This window comes from Heptranchias perlo, chromosome 2 (genome assembly GCF_035084215.1).
Source record: "Heptranchias perlo isolate sHepPer1 chromosome 2, sHepPer1.hap1, whole genome shotgun sequence".
Classification (NCBI taxonomy): Eukaryota; Metazoa; Chordata; class Chondrichthyes; order Hexanchiformes; family Hexanchidae; genus Heptranchias; species Heptranchias perlo.
The window spans coordinates 58,937,983-58,960,781 of record NC_090326.1 but is presented as its reverse complement, the minus strand read 5'-3'; the positions used below and the strand labels follow the sequence as shown (position 1 = coordinate 58,960,781).

General features: G+C 39.8%; 1 protein-coding gene across 3 annotated transcripts in view; it reads left to right on the top strand.

The window, feature by feature from the left end:
- LOC137339542 (triple functional domain protein) overlaps positions 1-22,799 on the top strand; it is a 522,426-nt gene that overhangs the window by 317,874 nt on the left and 181,753 nt on the right. For all 3 annotated transcript variants that reach the window (XM_068001904.1, XM_068001903.1, XM_068001905.1), the window contains 10 exons: positions 8,377-8,568; positions 10,942-11,091; positions 12,965-13,079; positions 14,829-14,944; positions 16,442-16,564; positions 17,313-17,501; positions 17,601-17,716; positions 18,176-18,242; positions 19,013-19,122; positions 21,467-21,536. In XM_068001904.1, coding sequence (XP_067858005.1) covers positions 8,377-8,568; positions 10,942-11,091; positions 12,965-13,079; positions 14,829-14,944; positions 16,442-16,564; positions 17,313-17,501; positions 17,601-17,716; positions 18,176-18,242; positions 19,013-19,122; positions 21,467-21,536 — 1,248 coding nt within the window. The remainder of the gene's footprint in view (positions 1-8,376; positions 8,569-10,941; positions 11,092-12,964; positions 13,080-14,828; positions 14,945-16,441; positions 16,565-17,312; positions 17,502-17,600; positions 17,717-18,175; positions 18,243-19,012; positions 19,123-21,466; positions 21,537-22,799) is intronic.

Below are 22,799 nucleotides of genomic sequence, written 5' to 3'. Positions count from 1 at the left end.
GCAGACTGGAATTTCTAACTCCAAGTCCTAATCTCTGTGTTTTCAAGATGTAACCACATTAAGCAGATATCATTAGCAGCCGCCTGCTAAGATACGTTATATTCCTCTTTGATTAATTTATTAATGGTTTGGGCATGTGTTTCTAGCACTGTAGCTATCTGTTGCAAATATATGGTCAGCATTTGATCCTCAGACAATTCCTTATCTGTATTTTCATTTATCTTTTAATATATCTTTAATGCGAGACCCTAAATCTCTGACCTTTTGATCTAATGTTGTCAAATCAATGGTGTTAACAACTGAGGCAAAGGCAGTTGCTATATCACTTATCACAGATCTTTACGTCTCCATATTTGCCTATCTCTTTTTACGATGTCCACCTTCATTCCATGTGGCTCTTTGTTTTAACACTTGAGTTAGGAGGTGTTGATCTAATTGTTGAGTTTTCTTAGCAGTCTCAATGCGAGTTATATAATTTGTCAGGGAAGGTCTCCCCTCTTTGGTCAGATCTTGTATTCTACTATTAATTTCAAATAAAATTGAATAGCCCCAGAACTTGTCAAAACTTCCTTATCATACTGTGGCAGGGTAAAACTGATAGGTGTTTAGTACCCTGTGTCAGTACATAGCTCAAGTAATGGACTTCCAATTGTCTAACCTATGCTTCCTTTTCATATGATTTGTTTTACATTCCTTTCTTATCAATTTTTCACTGTAGCATGAAAACTTATCTCAGTCAATTGTAGCCTTTGGCATTTCCGAGTGATTGGGACAATTTTACTAATATAACCTATACCAATTATTACCTCATGTTCACCTGTGTTCTGGGCAAGCCTCAGACAGTTCTCAACCGACTGGGTCATTTCTATCTGTTTGAACTGGTCTTGGCATGACAGTCTGGCTTCTTGGGATGGAAGGGGTTAATATTAACTTGCTCTTGTGGTAGGAGTAACTTGATCCTTCTCCCTTTTGAGATTAAGTTCCCACCTTCAAAATTTCACTTCACACAGGTTTGACTGATTTTTTACTTCTCACATTTGTGGATTGCTTTATACTATATTTTTGCACACTATTTTTTCACATACTTTTAGTGGATGTGATTATAATTAACGCTGCGAGCTGTTCCAGCTTTCTGACTTTTCCTATCACAATGATACCAGATAGTTTTTTAATGTATCCCGTTAATTTTTAACCTCTTTTTAAACCACAGCCAATCACAAAATAAACATTCAAAATGCCAATTTTTTGAAGATCCCATCTCTGGAATTTAACATGCCCACACTTTATAAGAACCAGAATTTAATAGGTCACTTAACCTCAATAACTCCAATTTTAATTCAGCAGTATCAGAATTAAACACACGACAAGACAGATACATTACACAAAGGAAGAAAACACACAAGACACAGTAAGAAGGGGGCGTGGCCCACAACACCGACAAAAAAAACACTGATCAAGACAGGCTTTTTAAAGGGACAGTACACTGAAACAACAAAACCTTTCTTTTTCGGGTCTCTGTCTTTTAAACATTTGTCTAGTCACTTAATTCTATCCATTTTTTTTACAGTACTGTCTCCATAAAGCAATTAGTTCTTTGGCTGAGGTACCTCTGTTATTTTCCAAATTAATTCCTGAGCCTTTTTTCCGGCATCTAAGTTTTATCACTAGTTCCTGTTTATATCCAATCATCAGGAACTTAAACCCTGACTACCCTCAGTGATATTAACCACTGACCTACCGCTTACAAGTTATCCCCTCAGTGATATTCGACCACTGACCTCTTCCTGCTATATCTGTGTATTCGCCAGACTGACCTGAATCTTGTAAGGACACCACACGAGTGTTAGCGATTGGACGATTCGTCGTCAGACTGACGGATTGGAGGAAAACCAACGTAGTAAATTAAGACTACTTACATCGGGGCGCCATTTCCTTCCTCCGTGTCTGAGACAATCCGCCTCTTACTCCGCGAACTCTCGGTGAACGACCGTTAAGATCCCACCGCTGCCACCAAATGACGATCCGGATTCTTTCCCCTCAGTCTGGTTCAGTAATAACTGAAGTCGAATACATTTTAAAGTCCAACACATCTTTAATAGCAGGGTTCTTAGTCTGCAGCATTGATTTGGACTCCTGATAGAGTCCCTCTATGCTGGCAGAGCAAGAACAACAACATACAGAAATCCACACGTTTTTATACAAATCAATAGGGTTGGAACATACTTAACGAGGGTCAACACCAATCATAAGCCGGGCATAGGTTGCCATGCGGGGTTACATTATTTCCGACCAATCATAAATCGTCCATGTGCTGATCATGCTGCTGTTAGACATCAAAGGGGATAACTTCCTCATCTTCCAACTTGGAATGTTCTTCCCTGTCCCTTCTGTTCCTTATCTCCCAACCTGGAATGTCTTTCAACTTTGGCTAAGCTCGTTCCCTATATTGATCTGCCATAAACATGGAGACATTCAGACCAGTCCTTGACTCACATCAAAGACCTATCATTGATAAGACAATGCAGGCCTGCTGACTACGCAAACATATGGCCCAGCAGGAGGGCCAGGCCACTTGTACCAATCTCAGTTACTAACTAATTAACCCTTTCTAACCATTTTGCATTCTGCTTCTTTGCCACGTAGACATTTTAATATTTTACTGAAAACTGACCACGTAGGGATTCTCACTAGGAGGTGAATGACAGCATCAATCGATGAACATAAGAACATAAGAACATAAGAAATTGGAGCAGGAGTAGGCCAATCGGCCCCTCGAGCCTGCTCCGCCATTCAATAAGATCATGGCTGATCTGATCCCAACCACAAATCTAAAGAACACAAGAAGTCGGAGCAGGACCCGGCCACATAGCCCCTGGGCCCTCTCCGCCACCCACAGGGCATTGACCGATCCGAACTCAGCTTCATGTCCAATTTCCTGCCCGCTCCCCATAACCCCTAATTCCCTTTACTTCTAGGAAACTGTCTATTTCTGTTTTAAATTTATCTAATGATGTAGCTTCCACAGCTTCCTGGGGCAGCAAATTCCACAGACCTACCACCCTCTGAGTGAAGAAGTTTCTCCTCATCTCAGTTTTGAAAGAGCAGCCCCTTATTCTAAGATTATGCCCCCTAGTTCTAGTTTCACCCATCTTTGGGAACATCCTTACTGCATCCACCCGATCAAGACCCTTCACAATCTTATATGTTTCAATAAGATCGCCTCTCATTCTTCTGAACTCCAATGAGTAGAGTCCCAATCTACTCAACCTCTCCTCATATGTCCGCCCCCTCATCCCCGGGATTAACCGAGTGAACCTTCTTTGTACTGCCTCGAGAGCAAGTATGTCTTTTCTTAAGTATGGAGACCAAAACTGTATGCAGTATTCCAGGTGCGGTCTCACCAATACCTTATATAACTGCAGCAATACCTCCTTGTTTTTATATTCTATCCCCCTAGCAATAAAAGCCAACATTCCGTTGGCTTTCTTGATCACCTGCTGCACCTGCATACCAACTTTTTGATTTTCTTGCACTAGGACCCCCAGATCCCTTTGTACTGCAGTACTTTCCAGTCTCTCGCCATTAAGAAAATAACTTGCTCTCTGATTTTTCCTGCCAAAGTGCATAACCTCACATTTTCCAATATTATATTGCATCTGCCAAATCTCCGCCCACTCACCCAGCCTGTCTATATCCCCTTGCAGGTTTTTTATGTCCTCCTCACTCTCTACTTTCCCTCCCATCTTTGTATCATCTGCAAATTTTGATATGTTGCACTCGGTCCCCTCCTCCAAATCGTTAATATAGATTGTAAAGAGTTGGGGACCCAGCACCGACCCCGGTGGAACACCACTGGTTACTGGTTGCCAGTCCGAAAATGAACCATTTATCCCAACTCTCTGCTTCCTGTTCGATAACCAATCCTCCACCCATGCCAGAATATTACCCCCAATCCCGTGATTTTTTATCTTAAGTAATAATCTTTTATGTGGCACCTTGTCGAATGCCTTCTGGAAGTCTAAATACACTATGTCCACTGGTTTCCCTTTATCCACCCTATACGTTATATCCTCGAAGAACTCAAGCAAATTTGTCAGACATGACTTCCCCTTCATAAAGCCATGCTGACTTTGTCCTATTAAATTATGCTTATCTAAATGTTCCGTTACTGTCTCCTTAATAATAGACTCCAAAATTTTACCCACCACAGATGTTAAGCTAACTGGCCTATAATTTCCAGCCTTCTGCCTACTACCCTTTTTAAATAACGGTGTTACATTAGCAGTTTTCCAATCTGCCGGGACCTCTCCTGAGTCCAGGGAATTTTGGAAAACTATCACCAAAGCATCCACAATCCCTACTGCCACTTCCCTCAAGACCCTAGGATGGAAGCCATCAGGTCCAGGGGATTTATCCGCCTTGAGTCCCATTATTTTACTGAATACCATCTCTTGAGTGATTTTAATCGTATTTAGCTCCTCCCCCCCGAGAGTCCCCTGTTTGTCCAGTGTTGGGATATTCTTAGTGTCCTCTACTGTAAAGACTGAAACAAAATATTTGTTCAGCATTTTTGCCATCTCCATGTTTCCCACCATTAATTTCCCGGTCTCATCCTCTAAGGGACCTATGTTTGCCTTAGCCACCCTTTTTCTTTTTATATAACTGTAGAAACTCTTGCTATCTGTTTTTATATTTTTTGCTAATTTCTTTTCATAATCTAACTTCCCTTTCTTAATCAATCCTTTAGTTACTTTTTGCTGTCTTTTGAAGAATTCCCAATCTTCTATCCTCCCACTAAGTTTGGCTACCTTATATGTCCTTGTTTTTAGTCGGATACTATCCTTGATTTCTTTACTTAGCCACGGGTGGCTGTCATTTCTTTTACACCCTTTTTTCCTCAGTGGAATATATTTATTTTGAAAGTTGTAAAATAACTCCCTAAATGAACACCACTGCTCATGTACCGTCTTACCCTTTAATCTATTTTCCCAGTCCACTTTAATCAATTCCGCTCTCATACCATCATAGTCTCCTTTATTCAAGCTCAGTACGCTTGTTTGAGAATCAACCTTCTCACCCTCTAATTGGATATGGAATTCAACCATGTTGTGGTCGCTCGTTCCAAGGGGATCCTTAACTAGGACATTATTAATTAATCCTGACTCATTACACAGGACCAGGTCCAAGGTTGCCTGCCCCATTGTAGGATCAGTTACATACTGCTCAAGAAATCCATCCCTGATGCACTCAATGAACTCGTCCTCAAGGCTGCTCTGCCCAATTTGATTTGTCCAGTTAATATGATAATTAAAATCCCCCATAATTATGGCTGTTCCCTTATTACATGCCCCGACTATCTCCTGATTAATACTTCTTCCAGCAGAGTTGCAACTATTAGGAGGCCTATATACTACGCCCACTAATGTTTTTTTTCCCTTATTATTCCTTATCTCCACCCAAACTGTTTCATTATCTTGATGCTTTGTCCCAATATCATTTCTCTGTATTACAGTGATTCCTTCCTTTATTAACATAGCCACCCCACCTCCCCTTCCTTCCTGCCTGTCCTTCCTGATTGTTAAATACCCTGGCATATTTAATTCCCAGTCGTTGTCACCCTGCAGCCATGTTTCTGTAATGGCCACAAGATCATACCCATACGTAGTTATTTGTGCCGTTAACTCGTCCATTTTATTACGAATGCTACGTGCATTCAGATAAAGAACTTTCAAATCTGTTTTGTGACGCTTAGTTCCTGCTTTTTCCTTTTTTAACACTTTACCTATTACTCCATACCTTCTGTCCCTTCCTGTTACGCTTTCCTCTCTCTCCCTGCTCAGGTTCCCAACCCCCTGCCACTTTAGTTTAAACCCTCCCCAACAGCACTAGCAAACACTCCTCCTAGGACAGCGGTCCCGGCCCTGCCCAGGTGCAGACCGTTTGTACTGGTCCCACCTCCCCCAGAACCGTTTCCAGTGTCCCAGGAATTTGAATCCCTCCCCCTTGCACCATTCCTCTAGCCACGTATTCATTTGAAATATCCTCCTATTTCTACTCTGACTAGCACGTGGCACTGGCAGCAATCCTGAGATTACTACCTTTGAGGTCCTATTTTTTAATTTACCTCCTAACTCCCTATATTCTGCTTTTAGGACCTCATCCCCTTTTTTACCTATATCTTTGGTGCCTATGTGCACCACGACAGCTGGCTGTTCGCCCTCCCCCTCCAAAATGTTCTGTAGCCGCTCCGAGACATCCTTGATCCTTGCACCAGGGAGGCAACACACCATCCTGGAGTCTCGGTTGCGGCCGCAGAAACGCCTGTCTATTCCCCTTACAATTGAGTCCCCTATCACTATAGCTCTTTCACTCTTTTTCCTCCCAGCCTGTGCAGCAGAGCTACCCGTGGTGCCAGGAAGTTGGCTGCTGCTGCCTTCCCCTGATAAGTCATCCCCCCCAACAGCATCCAAAGTGGCATATCTGTTTGAGAGGGGGATGGACACAGGGGACCCCTGCACTACCTGCCTGCATCTCTTACTCTTCCTGGTGGTCACCCATTCACTTCCTGCCTGTATACCCTTTACCTGCGGTGTGACCAACTCGCTAAACGTGCTATCCACGAGTTTCTCTGCATCGCGGATGCTCCACAGTGAGTCCACCCGCAGCTCCAGCTCCGAGATACGATCGGTCAGTAGCTGCAGGTGGACACACTTCCCGCACACATGGTCGGCAGGGACACTGGTAGTGTCCATGACTTCCCACATCTTGCAGGAGGAGCATATCACGGGTGCGAGGTCTGCTGCCATGACTTGCCCTAGCTGAGTTACCCCTTTTAAATTACGTTGAAATTAGAAAATGTTAACTATACTCGGGACCTAGGTTCACTAAAAAAAAAACACTGTCTGCTATAAAACCTGCAGATCTTCCCTTTCTTATTACTTTACTTACAGTAAAATGGTAGAAATACTCACCTGAACCTACTCACCAATCAGCTGCCTCCCCTGTGCCGCGTCACTTTCTGACTGGTGACGTCACCCCGAACTGCCGCTGGTCTCAGAGTCTCGCTCTCAGAGTAAGCTCTGGTCTCGCTCTCTCCGCGCTGTTTATATCTCCGCTCTGGTCTCGCTCTCTCCCGCCGCTCACCGCTCTCAGGTCCACTACCGCTCTGCAGGAAAAGCAAGGCAAAGCAGCACCTCCTTCCCCCACTTCACCAAACTCCCACACGTACCGAACTCTCAGCACACTGTGTTGTCCTCACACCGTGCTGTCCGCACTGACAGGCCCCTGTATTTCTACAGTTGAGACTCAGATGAGTCAGGCCTGCCCCACCTTCAGGGACCAATTGAATCTAGCTAACCAATTAACTTGCTACAGCAGCTCTCTGCTGAAGCCTGACAGAAACTTAGAAATTTAAACTTTTAAATTGACCTTAAACAGTTGAAGCAATATGCACTAGATTTAAAGAGATTAACCCTTCAACTCCCACACGTACCGAACTCTCAGCACACTGTGTTGTCCTTCTGATTTTTGCCCGTCATCTTGTTTGCTTTGCATCTTCATCTGACATACAGCTGAAATGAGGAGCTCATTGACTCATCATCTAGGGAGTAGCGGGGGATTGGTCTGTTTGGTTCCCAAATTTTCAGATAAAAAGGCAACAGAATTCTGGCATCAACTGATTAAAATTAATAATACAATGTGTGAAATCCACTGGATAGCCAATTACATAGTTACATTTTGTTTTCAGGACCATCTGACAACAGTCTGCCCACCAGCATGAAAATTTAGCCCCCTCCCCATGCTGACGAATCTTATCAATCAATCTACACTTTATGCATTGCAACAGACCAAACTGTACATTGTATTTTATCAATCCTGAAGACCAAATCACCAAGTGGACCCCTGGCTCCTATTGTATGCAGATATCATGAACCCAGGATGCTCAAATTCACTTCTGACTGTTAATTATAATGATGATTAATTAGGTCAGGTCAAATCTGTTATTCAGCTGACAGTTCCCATTGTTCTGACCCTAACCCTCTGCAGTTATAAAAGGATGTATACTTTGGAGGCCATAAAGTTGCAAGATATTAACCAAATTTGGTATTTTGGATTTTTTTGTGTTAGTACGTAGAAGCATTTTTGAAACGATTGCTTGCAGTTTTATTAAATTTTCTCCAAAACTGAAGCTGTGTCATAATCATTTAAAAGCACGTCCGCAAAATGTCAGTTTTAACGTCTCAAAAATGAGGTAAATCTCAACAGCAAATTTTGGAATGACTTTATCTTGCCGAGTTCTACTTGTGTAAGAAAGTTCATGGATGAACTTGAAATTTGAAATTATTTTCTGACATTCCCATCTTTTCTCTGTAATAGAAAACCCATCAAAGTGCACTTCAAGTGCAGCAGAAAGCAGAAGGGATGCTGCAGGCTAATCACTATGATATGGAAATGATCCGGGAATGCGCAGAGAAGGTGGCTTCCAATTGGCAACAGCTCATGCTAAAGATGGAAGATCGGTTGAAACTTGTCAATGCCTCTGTTGCATTCTATAAAACCTCAGAACAGGTAAACGAATAATTCTAAAAGCCTGTACAAGAATGGTTTTTGTCTTGCCTCAAATCTTCAATGTGGGGCTACATTGTACAAGTGATGGTCCTTCATTAATTGGGTATTTCAGCAAGATAGTATATTACCACTGAATGCAGGCAGATGTAATAAGTAAGGTTGAATGGTATTGATATGAAATACCATAAATATGTGACTCGTAACAAAGGTGTTGCTATAGCTATTGGCACAAACCTACTTTGCAACATCAAAACTATAGTGATACTGTATTAAAGCTGCAATACAGTAAAATACTTGGATGTGTTCAGCCCTGAGTTCAAATTTGACCTTTTTTATAAAGGAAGAATTATTAATAATTATATTAAAATAAAATGTGAACTTTGACTCCATCTCCTCCATTATTGTGGCAAGTTGCTTTGGATTGGTAGCACAGATGAAGTTGTGGGGGGTTTTGGTACTGTGACTCATGAACATCTAAAGCCTTGCAATTTTTTTAATGGAGATAGTTAAAAAATTTAAAAGAAAGTTCAGTACTCAAGTGGCAGACTACTTTGGTGTATTGCTCTATGGTGTTATCTGATTTAGGTTTTTCTTCGATGTACATGTACTGGGTTTCTGATTTTGTTAGGGGTCATTGAGAGAGTCTGCTGCAGAAGGAGCACTGAAGAGTATATCGAACCGTTGTCATCCCCACACAACTCTGAGGGACTGGATCAAGGTCAAAAATGCTTGAGAAAAGAGTTACCTGCTCACTGCCCATTTTTGTGGTAGTGGAGGATGGGGAAGGGCAGACGGCCAAAATAAAGGAAACATTATCATGTTTGACTGTTAGTCATTGGTGCCTTGTCTAGCAAGAAAAAAATAAAAACTGCCTAAAGCTGTTCAGTAAATTGCAAACAAGACTGCTTTAAAAATATCAATGATGCCATAGGACTAATTTGAATAAGCTGTGGAACCACATTTTTATCTGGTTATACTATGATTATCTGTACATGACACCATTAATGAGGCATTCCTATTATTCTCTTAGGATGATCTTGGATCCATAAAGGTAAACAATGGAGCAAACTATGAATGTCTTTATTCCAGTGAATAAACAATTGGAATGGATGATGAAAAGATTAAGGGGTGGGATCCAAGACAGTATGGAAAAATTCCAAGCCTGAAATGATCTAAGTTTGAGTTTGTTCTTGAAATTGCTCACATGGAATTGTTTGCTAAGAGTTGTTGGCCTGTCTCTTTGTTTCAAATTTATCTTTTTAATCAACATTTTCCAACATTTTTTATGCCCTGTTCTCTTTTCCTAAAGTGCTGATTTCTTGCTGAAGTATTGTTCCATGACTGCCAGGTGTGCTCCAATAGCTCTCCGAGTGGTTATTTTTCAAGGGTAGTGAATGTTGGCAGGCTACTTGACTACAGAATGCTGCCCTCACTCAATGTTCTCTCTCTCTCTCACTCACTCACTCACTCACTCACTCACTCACTCACTCACTCACTCACTCACTCACTCACTCACTCACTCACTCACTCACTCACTCACTCACTCACTCACTCACTCACTCACTCACTCACTCACTCACTCACACACACGTACATTTTTAACCTAAAATAGAGGGGGAGTAGATCATTTTGATTCGTAATGAACTAATTTCCCCAATGAGGTAAATGGAGAACTAAATCTGGCAGCCCAATATGTATTCATCGGCTGTAGTATGTATACTTCGAATTCTATCAGTCTTATGCACCTCTCCTTTCCTTACCTGCTAATGACATGATGACAAAGTATACATTAATTATCCTTATCGGTTCTGCATTGTGATTGATCAGCCTTATGCATCAGTTTCATAATGGTGTGAAGATTAGACTCGAATAAAAAATATAGCAGGATTGGATCTTCAGATTTGGCTCCTAAATTTCCAAATCCATTGACCTTGGAAGCCAGGTTATTGAAAAATTGAGCTTTCATCTTGAGTGTTGCGATCTTTTTATTGTATGACCTTTGCTGGGCTGAAGATAAAAGCAATCTTTAATGTGACATATGATGTGAACTGTTAAGTGCTATTTTATGCTTCTGATGCTTTTCATTAGGGTAAAATATTACCTTTCGGGACTATGAAAATATTCACAGTGGCCAAGGTATAAAATTAAGTTTTCTTTTTGTTTAGTATGAAATCAAAATAATGGAGTACTATTCTGATGTTAAAAACAGAATTTATTTTTAATATTGGCAATGTCAGTAAATTAGATGTGCAACCATGAAATGTCATCGGCTTGTCACAGATCACCGATCTAGGCATTTTATTATATTGCTGTCAGTCTCCCGTGAAAGACTTTATTTGAATTAACAACTGCTTATTTGGTTTCTGTGCATAGGTCTGCAGTGTTCTGGAGAGTCTGGAGCAGGAGTACAAACGAGAAGAGGACTGGTGTGGAGGAATTGATAAGCTTGGTCCAAATTCAGAGTGTGATCATGTGACACCCATGATCAGCAAGCATCTAGAACAAAAGGAAGCCTTTCTCAAAGTAGGTGGAAACACAGTGTCCATTTGTGCGCTATTAGTCATTTCCAAATGGACATTCACCATGTGACGGAGCATTTGTGGTTCTGCCAGCAATTCTAATTTCAAAAGTATCCACTAAGCTTGTAAATGGTATATACAATATTTGATACTTATATACAACAGTTCCACTTTGAGTTCTAAAGTGGGTATTTCAAAATTAATGTCCTTTTCTAGAAATTAATAATGTAGATTGGGTCTCTAATGTATGAGTAGAGACCTTTAAAATTGTTTTGTTTTACCGATTTGCACCGATAAATTCCAGGATATTTCTGGGTTGAAAGAGTGCTTAAAAACTGATTTTCGTCCAAATTCTCCTACTCTGAGATATATGCACATTGCCCCAATGACATCATTGTATGCATTGAGTGGCAACATCATGTACGTGCATCCAGGACTGACTAATATTGTTATATGAACATGGAATGCCCAAATAAGATGCATTAAATAATGCCACTGCATGTGTACATGCCTACCCATGTGCAGTGGTTTTCTGAATTCCAGTAATGCCAAAGCACCTAATTTTGTGCAAAATAGCCCAGCTGTACACACATTACATCTTCCTGCTGCACAAATCTATGTGTTGATGGGGCTGGATTTGCCATGGTAGGTTGATATAGAATAGTGTCAATGTGTCATGATATACACTGGATTTGAGGATGTTGCTAAGCTCCAGCTGTTATACTGACACCCACATAATGTCATTGAACTGCCAGACTACCACCTGAATGGGACTTGGTGGAGCCAGTGCAGCAAAAGCTGAATGCTATTCAGCAGTTCTGTGTTATGATTTCTATTTTAATCACAATGGCTGTAAATTTATCACAAAAATAATTGTATATCAAGGGGTTCACAGAAGCCACAAGCTTGCCTGGAGGAGAAATAGAAATGTCACACTAGGACATTAGAGGCATTGTTGGGACAGAACAGAGGAAGTACTGATACCCCAAACAAAATGATTATGAATAAAATTCAAAAATTTGGAAGGGGAGATGCAAATATTTTACATCAGAACCCTTAGGTACAGGTTGGTAGAGCCAAGCCAAGTACGAACAGGGGTACAGCTGGAGTATAACTAGCTAAAACCACGCAGCTTACCAGCGCAAATCCCCAGTAAACTTCCTGCTGCTTGTCCAGCTGGGACCACTCTACCTATAAGGACTTTGACCTACAGATTAACAAAGAATCCTAACCACCAAGGCCAGGTCAATTCTTGCAGGTTATATTAGTGAGCCAAGCTGGTGGGTTGACTATTAACAGAGCCCAGGAGTTCTGAGGAACTGCCTGGCTTGGGTATTACCAAGTCTGCCGCAGAAGATAGTCACTAATTGGCCAATTGTTGAGCAAGGGTTTAAGTCCTCCCTAGGTGGACTGCAGGTGTGAGGAGCTCCTCAAAAGTAACACCATTCAGCATAAAATGTGAGAGTCCACCATCCTTCTGACCACAACATGAACACAAACAATAGCCATTAAATGGTTCCACTAGTTGGAGGTCCAAAGCTTTAGTTCAGTGCCTGCTTATCTCTCTACAAACCAAACTTCGTAGGCACAAAGCCCTGGATATGCAATCACTTGTTCTCATACCCGGCCTCTAGATAGCACCAGCAACTGTCGTCCTAGGTCTCAAAGTTGCCTCCTCCTTCAGGGTATTGTGAATCAGTATTTTAAATCATCTCTGTTAAATTTTATTAGTACTGCATGGCAATATTTAATAATTTGTAATCAAATGTCATGTGGGCAGAAAACGGTAATATTGTGTTTTTGCCAAATTGAGCTAAGCAAGTGACATATGGATCATTTCGTTTCTTTGGTTAATTTTCATTAACCTTTTCTTACAGGCCTGCACTTTAGCACGGAGGAATGCTGATGTTTTCCTGAAATATCTCCATAGAAACAGTGTCAACATGCCAGGAATGATGAGTCATGTCAAAGCACCTGAGCAGCAAGTAAAAAGTAAGACCTCTTTTACTGCGGATGGAAGACTGGGGCTTTATGTAATGCTTTGCAGGTCTAGAGAGAGAGGGAATGACCTGTGCTAATCTCCATGAGGCGAAGGTCTGCGATCGATATTTACTATTTCCAAAAATTCTCGACACTTTTTCCGTTTAATTTAGTCAATTATTGACATTATTTAGATTTAGTATATCTAGACAGGAGACATATTGACGACATGTTTAGTGTATCAGAACTGAACTGTATTTAGCTTATTATGACTTATCTTTCTCTCCTTATGGCATATCACAAATTTCTTCATATCTGTTTATTGTATTTTCCAATGCAAATATCTGCAGTAGAGACAGGGGATACAGCAGAAGAATTTGAAATAGAATTTATATTGGTTATTCAATTAGGCAGGCACTTGGCAAATGAAAGTTATCACTGATAAATGCAAAGTATTATACATAGCTCAAAATATGTGAAACACAAAATATACATTGTATATACAACATACAATGAATGGAACTGAACTCGCACAGAAACTCGGAAGGGGTCTGGGAGGAATAGTAGACACACCACTTTTAAATGTTCACACTGTGTGTCAAAGCAATTTTAAAAAGTTAATAAATTCTAGAATGTATGAACGGAATAGTAGATTATAAATTTACAGTACTTATGCTATGACGGTACAAAGCACTCATCAGACCTCACTTAGAATAGCGTGCCAATTTACTTAGAATAGCTTGTCAATTTTTATCACATTTCTACAAAAGAGATGTAACTTTGTCCAAAACTATCTGAAAGTCCAAATACACTATACCAGGGAGTGCCATTATTTATTTTATCTGTAACATCTTCAAATAAGTGAGAGTTTTGCCAGGCAGCATTTTCCCCTTCTAATACCATTGCTATGCATGTACTCCTGCAGTTTATCTCTTAGAAAAGATTCATTTTTTGTTGTTAATGTTGGGTATTACTATTGACTATATCTAGTCTTGCAGAACCTTGACAGTGCTTAATGGTTCTTTCATGACAATAACCAATGCCCCAAAATTTCCTCCCTGATCTTCAGCACCCTAGGATATATACAACCTGGTCAAAAGATTTGCCTGTCTTAAGTGTCCCTAACTTGTCAAGTAGCTGTCACACTGCCTTCAAAATTCCTCCTAGAATACACTCCTTTTTGCCTTGTAAGCTTTTTGTAGTTTATTTTTCTTTTTATTCCCATATTAATTGAAATGTTCATTTGTTTTGGAGAATGTTTATTTAAGTAATTTTTCCTGGGTACAACATCTTTCTCTAATGAAAAGTTTTACATCTGTGTTGACTTCCTGTCTACAACCCTTCCCTACGTGCTCTGCGTTCCTCTGAATCTGGCCCCTTCAGCAGCTTCCTCCCTTCCCCTCATACCATCATTGATGGACATGCTTCCATTGCCTTGGCCCCATGCTCTGGAATTTTCTCCCTGAATCTCTCCATCTCCTCCTCCTTCATTAGCACTCTCCTTAAAATCTGCCTCTTTGACCCCTCTTAATATTTTTGATTGTGCCTCTATGAAGGAATGTTTTTCTACATTAAGAGCTCTGTACAAATGAAAGTTGTTATCCTTCCTAGGCATCTGTAGCTCGCCCCTACTGTTAATCCCATCCTCTGCCTGCTTGTTAACTCTTGCAGATTTCCTTTCTCAGTTGAACTCAAATTGAAAATGGTGTAGTTATATAGACTTTCTGAATGTTAATGTGGTAACATCTTTGCATGCTACAGACATTCTTAACGAGTTATTACAAAGAGAGAATCGGGTGTTGCATTTTTGGACCATGAGGAAGAAGAGACTAGACCAGTGCCAGCAATATGTGGTCTTTGAGAGGAGTGCCAAACAGGTAAGTTAGGTACTTTGTAGAGGTTTTGTGTGTGTTAGTCTACTTGAATTAATAACAATCTCCTAGCAGAATTAATTTTTCACTGTTAAGGCAAATGAAACACTTCCAAAACAAAAACAGAAAATGCGTACAAACTCGAAGCATCAGAACCTACCTTTTCTCTTGCTATATTCTAATAGATCTCCTGTGTATTTTCAGTAATTTCTGATTTTTTTTTTATTGAATTTCTAGAACTTGTAGTTTTTCATTTTTATTTCAAACCCTTTCAATCAATTTTAACTCTGGGCCAATAGAAATTTGGATAAAAGAGTAATGAGGAATGTATTTCTTTCTCCTCTTTCTTCCCTGAGTCAACAATGACAAATTTAACTTTAAAGAAATGGCAGGTGTTCAATGAAAGCATAGTCTTAAAAAAACAAGTTGTAATGTTCATGAAAATAGCAGATAGCTTGGCTTTTTCCAATATGCACTGAGAAAAGCGATGTCCCATCAGTAAAATATTTTACCTGAAAATGAAATGTGAAATAGTTGACAATCAACTAATATATTTTATTTCACATGGTTAGATTGCCCAGATTTATTTACATTTCAGATAAACAAATATATATATATAATTCAGAATAGGTTACATTTATGTTAAAGCATGATTCACATTATGTAAATAGTATGGGAAATATGTTACAAACTAAAAAGGAAAGTAAGTGGTTTTGTCTTTCTGTATTTTTTAACTTCTATAACCCATTGTGTTTAGTCCAGTAAACAACCCTAACTCTGAAAGTACACATCTCCACTAGCAATAGGGACTATAACTCTCATTAAAATAGCAAAAGAATGTTTGGTGTAAAGTGCACAATCTAGATGTGATTTGCACCATCCTGTGGCAGTCATACTTAGATTAATTTTGTACTATTAACATTTATATATTTGACTTAGCTGAGTTTCAAGACTATTAAATGAAGACATCTGTAACAAAGTAAGTAGCTTACAAGTTGTAATATTGCAACTGACTCTAAATACCTATATCAGCTTCTTGCCTAGAAAATACTATACACAACCTGTGCTCTTCTGATTAAGCCAAAATGTAGAGAAATCTATGTATCAACAAAGCATTAGAGATTGTCACAGACCAATGATTAGACATTGTAATAATTCAGAATGATTGATTTAAAAAGTCACACACACTTTATATTCCACCCACATTTAACACAACCCTTCTGAATTGAGCATATTGTACATTCTAACAAGATACATGCTACAATGTCTCATTATGTAGTTTAGAATGTAATATGATAAAGCTGAGTGTGTGTGGAAAGAGATGGAACTATGTCCAAAAGGCCTGCACTGCTGCTGTGTTTAATCAAAAATGACTGAAAAATTAAAGTTAAAAATGTTATAGTCAGTGAAAGTTCGTATATATTGATCCTCATTTTAATGTGATGTAAATTTGCTTTTGTAAATGCCTCTTCTTGTGACACATTATACTTGAATTACTTGTAGGCTCTGGAGTGGATCCATGATACTGGGGAGTTCTATCTGTCCACACACACATCCACAGGGTCCAGCATCCCACACACTCAAGAGCTTTTAAAAGAACATGAAGAGTTCCAAATCACTGCAAAGGTAAGCAGGACGTTTGGGTTTGAAAGAATATTGTACTTTCAGTCCATGCGTGAAACAAAGCCTGGATTTTTATTTTGTGCTGAATGTTGCTATAGTATTTTTAGCAAAAGTTTGCCATTTTTTGCTGAACCCGAATCAGGATAGGAGGTAGAATAAGGACATGGCAGAGGGTAAGATTATAGCTTGAGTTCTGATGTTTGATCTGTTGATGATGATAAATGTATTGAAACCCTTGATAGCTGAGTTTCTACATGGGACACATATGTAATTGGGGAAAAATTTACTTCCATTTAAAAAATTAGACTTTCAGTGCCTGAATTTCATTTTGGAAATTTGAGGATTTTGAACATTTAAAAGCTAGGATGATGGAAAGGTTCAAGGGCAATTATGCCTGGTTGTACTTTCTAGTGAATGTAGTGCAATTGCTGCCAGATTAATGATGTTTAAGGATGTAACATCGTCATACCTTATTAATTCTAGCTCATTTTTCTTGGTTAGTTCAGCACTCAGTGTGCTGTTAGTTGCAAGGCTATGTTCACTAAGTATCGTACAACTTGCCCACAGCTTGGCTTTTTAAAAGGTCTTGTATAAAAATAGCACCTTTACTCAGCCTATAATATCGATGCTCTAATGTATGGTACTCTTACACAGGGTAACTTTAATGTTCATGCTTGAGTTGTCATGGCATATTCGTAAAAAGAAAACGCCAGTGCTAACTTTTAAAATTTGTTCCTGTTCTTGTTTACAGCAAACCAAAGACCGTGTGAAACTGTTGATACAGCTGGCTGATGGCTTTTGTGAAAAAGGGCACTCCCATGCAGTGGAAATCAAAAATTGGGTCACAGCAGTAGATAAGCGATATCGGGATTTCTCCCTTCGCATGGAGAAATATCGTGTAGCGTTAGAAAAAGCACTGGGGATCTCAGACTCTAAAGCGGTGAGTTAATGCGACAACCAGATATTCTGTTCTTTTACTTTCACTGTCTTCCTCACGTGCTTAGAGAACTCCTGTACTCTTTTCTCCACTTATGTGCAGAGCAAAGACTTACAATTGGATATCATCCCAGCGAGTGCTCCTGGTTCAGAGGTGAAACTCCGTGATGCCGCCCATGAGCTCAATGAAGAAAGGCGTAAATCAGCTCGCAGGAAAGAGTATGTTTTGATTTCTTTCAAGTTTTCATTGAGTTTTCCAGTGCTGATGCAGGAAAAGGAAATTGTATTTCATTGTTTTACAAAATCTGCTCCTTTTGCATCTTTACCAATCTAAGGTCATGGGTATAGACACATGGATTTTAATAACATTTGATAAAGGTCTGTAAATGAATACATTTTATTGTAAAATGGTACAGTTATTTTATCAAGAAGAAATTATAGAACATGTCGCCATTATTAATATTTATTGCCCAAAATATGTTGTCTGTTCCGCTTTAAGTTATGTATAATAGGGGAAATAATGCAACCTTGAGACTGTTAAAAGTCTAAACACAGATTTGGTTTCTGACAAATCAGGGTGGGTAGGTGAGAAATGGTTAAGAGTACTTTTAAATCATCGCAAAATAATAATAATTATAATGTGGTTCTCTGACAACATAATCTATCCTTTGTCTTCAGATTCATCATGGCTGAACTGATCCAAACTGAAAAAGCGTATGTACGAGATCTTCGAGAGTGTTTGGAAGTGAGTTTCTCTTATAGCTGTTTATAGGTCACATTTCTCTCTTGTAGAAATGATGTGCTATGTTGCAGAAAGCCTGTGACTCCGTTGTCTTTGCCACTTATTGAGTGACTGGTATATTTAATGATTTTTTAAAAATAAGGTTGATATTAAAAATTAGCTTAGAAAATTGTGAAGTTTTGCACAGATTTGTTCTCGTGTTTCATTTTTAGAGGTTCGGTTAAAGTTAAAACACTAAACAAATATGCACTATTTTTGAAAATTTCTAATCAAAATGTTTTTTTGGCTAAGGTTACAGGCATTTTGCAGAAGCAGTTTTTTTTCTTCTGAACGTTTGTCCATCTTACCGTGTACAAACTAGGCTGTCCTCCATTGGCACCATTAATTGTTGATGGTCAGAGCCAGAGACTACTGCATTTGGAGATCTAGATCTTGCTTAGAAACTTGAAAATATTGTGTTTTCAACAGGGATGCCTGTTAAAATGTGAATTTTTGAAAACAACATGATTTAAACTTGATCAAATATAGCTTTGAGAAGAATAAAATGTAATCCTTCTATCGTTTAAGCTGGAAGATAATTTTTGCTTTATCTAAGGTAGTTTTCTTTAACCCATTCTTGAGAGGGAGAGAGAGAGACCGTTTTCATTAGAAACTTCTAAAATTCTTCATAGTAAAAGAATTAATCATGCTTCACTCTCAATAAAGAAATAACTGCTTGTAATTACTGTGTTCAGTGTACACTCCTTAAAAATGTTTTTCTCTTTCTAAACTAGACATATCTCTGGGAAATGACCAGTGGTGTGGATGAAATTCCACCTGGGATTGTAAATAAAGAACATATAATATTTGGTAACATGCAGGAAATCTATGAATTCCATAATAAGTAAGTATGCACAGCTTACACTTGCAGGTTCTGTGAACAAATTGCAGCATAAACCAGAAGCAATCTGTTTTTCAAATCTCCCATTCTGTGGAACTGGAGGTGGAGCAAGTAAGAGATTTATGTTCTTGTGGTGCCTATCCAAGAATACTAAATTGTCACTTTAAAAAGCTTTGTCAAAGGGTAGTGCATTGGAATAGGCCTGCATGCCACCATGGAATGATGAAATGTCATTTTGATACTTTACTTCAATGAGTTTCCTGATTGTAGTCATGCTGTGAAAAACTGCCAGAGGTCAGGCGGGATAATTTCCAAATGTTCTAGGTGACAGCACACCTCAGCACCATTGACTTTTAGAACTACCATTGTGGCAGTTGATTTGTTTGAAATGTTTCTGTACTTGAACACATACTTGAGGCCCCATTAAAGATTTTATTGGATTTTTTTTTATTCGTTCACGGGATGTGGGCGTCGCTGGCGAGGCCAGCATTTATTGCCCGTCCCTAATTGCCCTCGAGAAGGTGGTGGTGAGCCGCCTTCTTGAACCGCTGCAGTCCGTGTGGTGACGGTTCTCCCACAGTGCTGTTAGGAAGGGAGTTCCAGGATTTTGACCCAGCGACAATGAAGGAACGGCGATATATTTCCAAGTCGGGATGATGTGTGACTTGGAGGGGAACGTGCAGGTGGTGTTGTTCCCATGTGCCTGCTGCTCTTGTCCTTCTAGGTGGTAGAGGTCGCGGGTTTGGGAAGTGCTGTCGAAGAAGCCTTGGCGAGTTGCTGCAGTGCATCCTGTGGATGGTACACACTGCAGCCACAGTGCGCCGGTGGTGAAGGGAGTGAATGTTTAGGGTGGTGGATGGGGTGCCAATCAAGCGGGCTGCTTTATCTTGGATGGTGTCGAGCTTCTTGAGTGTTGTTGGAGCTGCACTCATCCAAGCAAACTTCACCAAACTTGAGTAGAGCTTCATTCTCATCAAACTCAGTTCTTTTTTGGTAATAAATTAATTGAGAGCTGTGTTTTCATAGATTTCTGCTCTTAGAAACTATGACATCTAACATCCAGCAAGTTGAAAGCATGGTTAGCTTGTAATCCAAGTGTTTGTCTATCATCAGACATTGGTTTAATCCAAAATAATGAAATAGAAGGAAATTTCCTTTTGTACATCTAAGATTGCAAACAACCTCAACATTGTCCTGAACTAAAGCCCAATTGATAAATCACCTAATACTTAATGCTGGTGCAAAATGCATGTTTTGAAATTATATGCAACACCAACTTGCCTTTAGTGCATATAACAGAGAAGGAAATTGATGCTGAGCAGTAGAAGGAGAGATAACTAATGGCAGAGTTAAAGGATAGATTTTGAGGATTTTTTGAAGATAAGGAAAGAGATGGTTTAAAGGGAGAGTGTTCCAGGGCCAAGCTGGCTGAAAGTTCTGCCATAAAAGGTAGAGCAAAAGAAGGAGGGGGTACACAGATTCCAGAGTTGGAAGTGCAGAGGGCACCAACTGGAATGTTGGGCTAGTGGAAGTACCAGAGATAAGATAGGGTGAGGCCATGGAAGGATTTTTAAATGAGGATTTTGAATTCATTGGAGATAGTGAGGCAATGGAGACCAGCGAGGGCAGGTGATAAACAAATGGGACTTAATGCAGGATAAGACGTAGGCAGTGGTGTCATAAACATGTAATCAGATACTAAAGTAACACATTTGTCCTAGTAGATGTTTCTGTTTCCTCTAAATGTCATTCGTGTGTTTGCATTTAATTTTCATTTTGTTGAGTTACCTCTGGCATTTCTCTATTGACTACTTTCAAGGAAGATTTCTGAGCATTCCCACATTTCCAGTTTTATCATGACTCATCTGAGGCTTTCCCAAAGTGAATGTTTCAACAGCTTTTTCCATAGCTGCAGCTGAATGGGACAGAACATCCCATGATACCATTGGTCTGGATGTGCTTAGCTAATTTGTCTGCAAACCTGTGGAACCATGCTCAGTTTACAAGAAATTGTAATGAACCTGAGTAATGGGTATATTAGTGCAGTAAAGCGTATAGATAGAGATAGATTATATAGATAGATAGATAAAAGTGAACCAATTCTACCTTTTAGAATAAACCTCCTTGAATATTTTTTAAAGAAGATATATAAACAGTGCAGTATCAATTGGAATGTAAATTCTTGATATCAAAACATTGTCCACCTCCCTTTACAAGCCATTTGTAAAATGACTGGCATTATATCCTCATCATATTGATCTGAATGCAGACCATCCTGATTGTAAGCTGTAATTGGAACTATTCTTTTCAATTGTTTGATTTGACATGCTTCAAAATATCTTTGCAGTTTATTTCTGAAAGAGCTGGAGAAGTATGAACAGCTACCGGAAGATGTGGGTCATTGTTTTGTCACCTGGGTAAGTCATGTGTCGCTTTCAGGAGATTCTTTGCACCAGATATTATAAGCATTATGGCAACAGGATAGAATGTTGGTGCAGCGTATCTTTATAGTTAAATTATTTATTTTTGCAGTGCAAAGATAATGCAGTCCACCACTTAAAACCAAAATCTGAGTGTCAACATAATAAAAATTTTTGGATTTTCACCAAGCTGTGAACCAGATTCTGTGTTGCAGTTGGAAATTGGCTTACCAACAACTCCCAATAAACACATCCTGGTGTTCAAAAGATTCACCTATTATCGGAATACATTAAAATGCTTTGTTGGAGCTCCTTGAAGGCTCATTTGGTAAAGGCAGGTATAACTGAGCCTTCTACAGTAGTCCTTACTCTTTTTTTAAAATTCATTCATGGAATGTGGGCATCACTGGCAAGGCCAGCATTTATTGCCCATCCCTAATTGCCCTTGAGAAGGTGGTGGTGAGCCGCCTTCTTGATCCACTGCAGTCCGTGTAGTGAAGGTTCTCCCACAGTGCTGTTAGGTAGGGAGTTCAAGGATTTTGACCCAGAGATGATGAAGGAACAGCGAAATATTTCCAAGTCAGGATGGTGTGTGACATGGAGGGGAACATGCAGGTGGTGTTGTTCGAAAGCGCCTGCTGCCCTCGTCCTTCTATGTGGTAGAGGTCGCAGATTTGGGAGGTGTTGTCGAAGAAGCCTTGGCGAGTTGCTGCAATGCATCTTGTAGATGGTACACACTGCAGCCACCGTGTGCCAGTGGTAGAGGGAGTGAATGTTTAAGCTGGTGGATGGGGTCCCAATCAAGCGGGCTGCTTTGTCCTGGAAGGTGTCAAGCTTCTTGAGTGTTGTTGGAGCTGCACTCATCCAGACAAGTGGAGAGTATTCCATCACATTCCTGACTTGTGCTTTGTAGATGCTGAAAAGGCTTTGGGGATTCAGGAGGTGAGTCATTCGCCACAGAATACCCAGCCTCTGACCTGCTCTTGTAGCCACAATATTTATGTGGCTGGTCCAGTTAAGTTTCTGGTCAATGGTGACCCCCAGGATGTTGATGGTGGGGGATTCGGCGATTGTAATGCCGTTGAATGTCAAGGGGAGGTGGTTAGATTCTCTCTTGTTGGAGATGGTCATTGCCTGGCACTTGTCTAGCACGAATGTTACTTGCCACTTATGAGCCCAAGCCTGGATGTTGTCCGGGTCTTGCTGCATGTGGGCATAGACTGCTTCATTATCTGATGGGGTTGCGAATCGAACTGAACA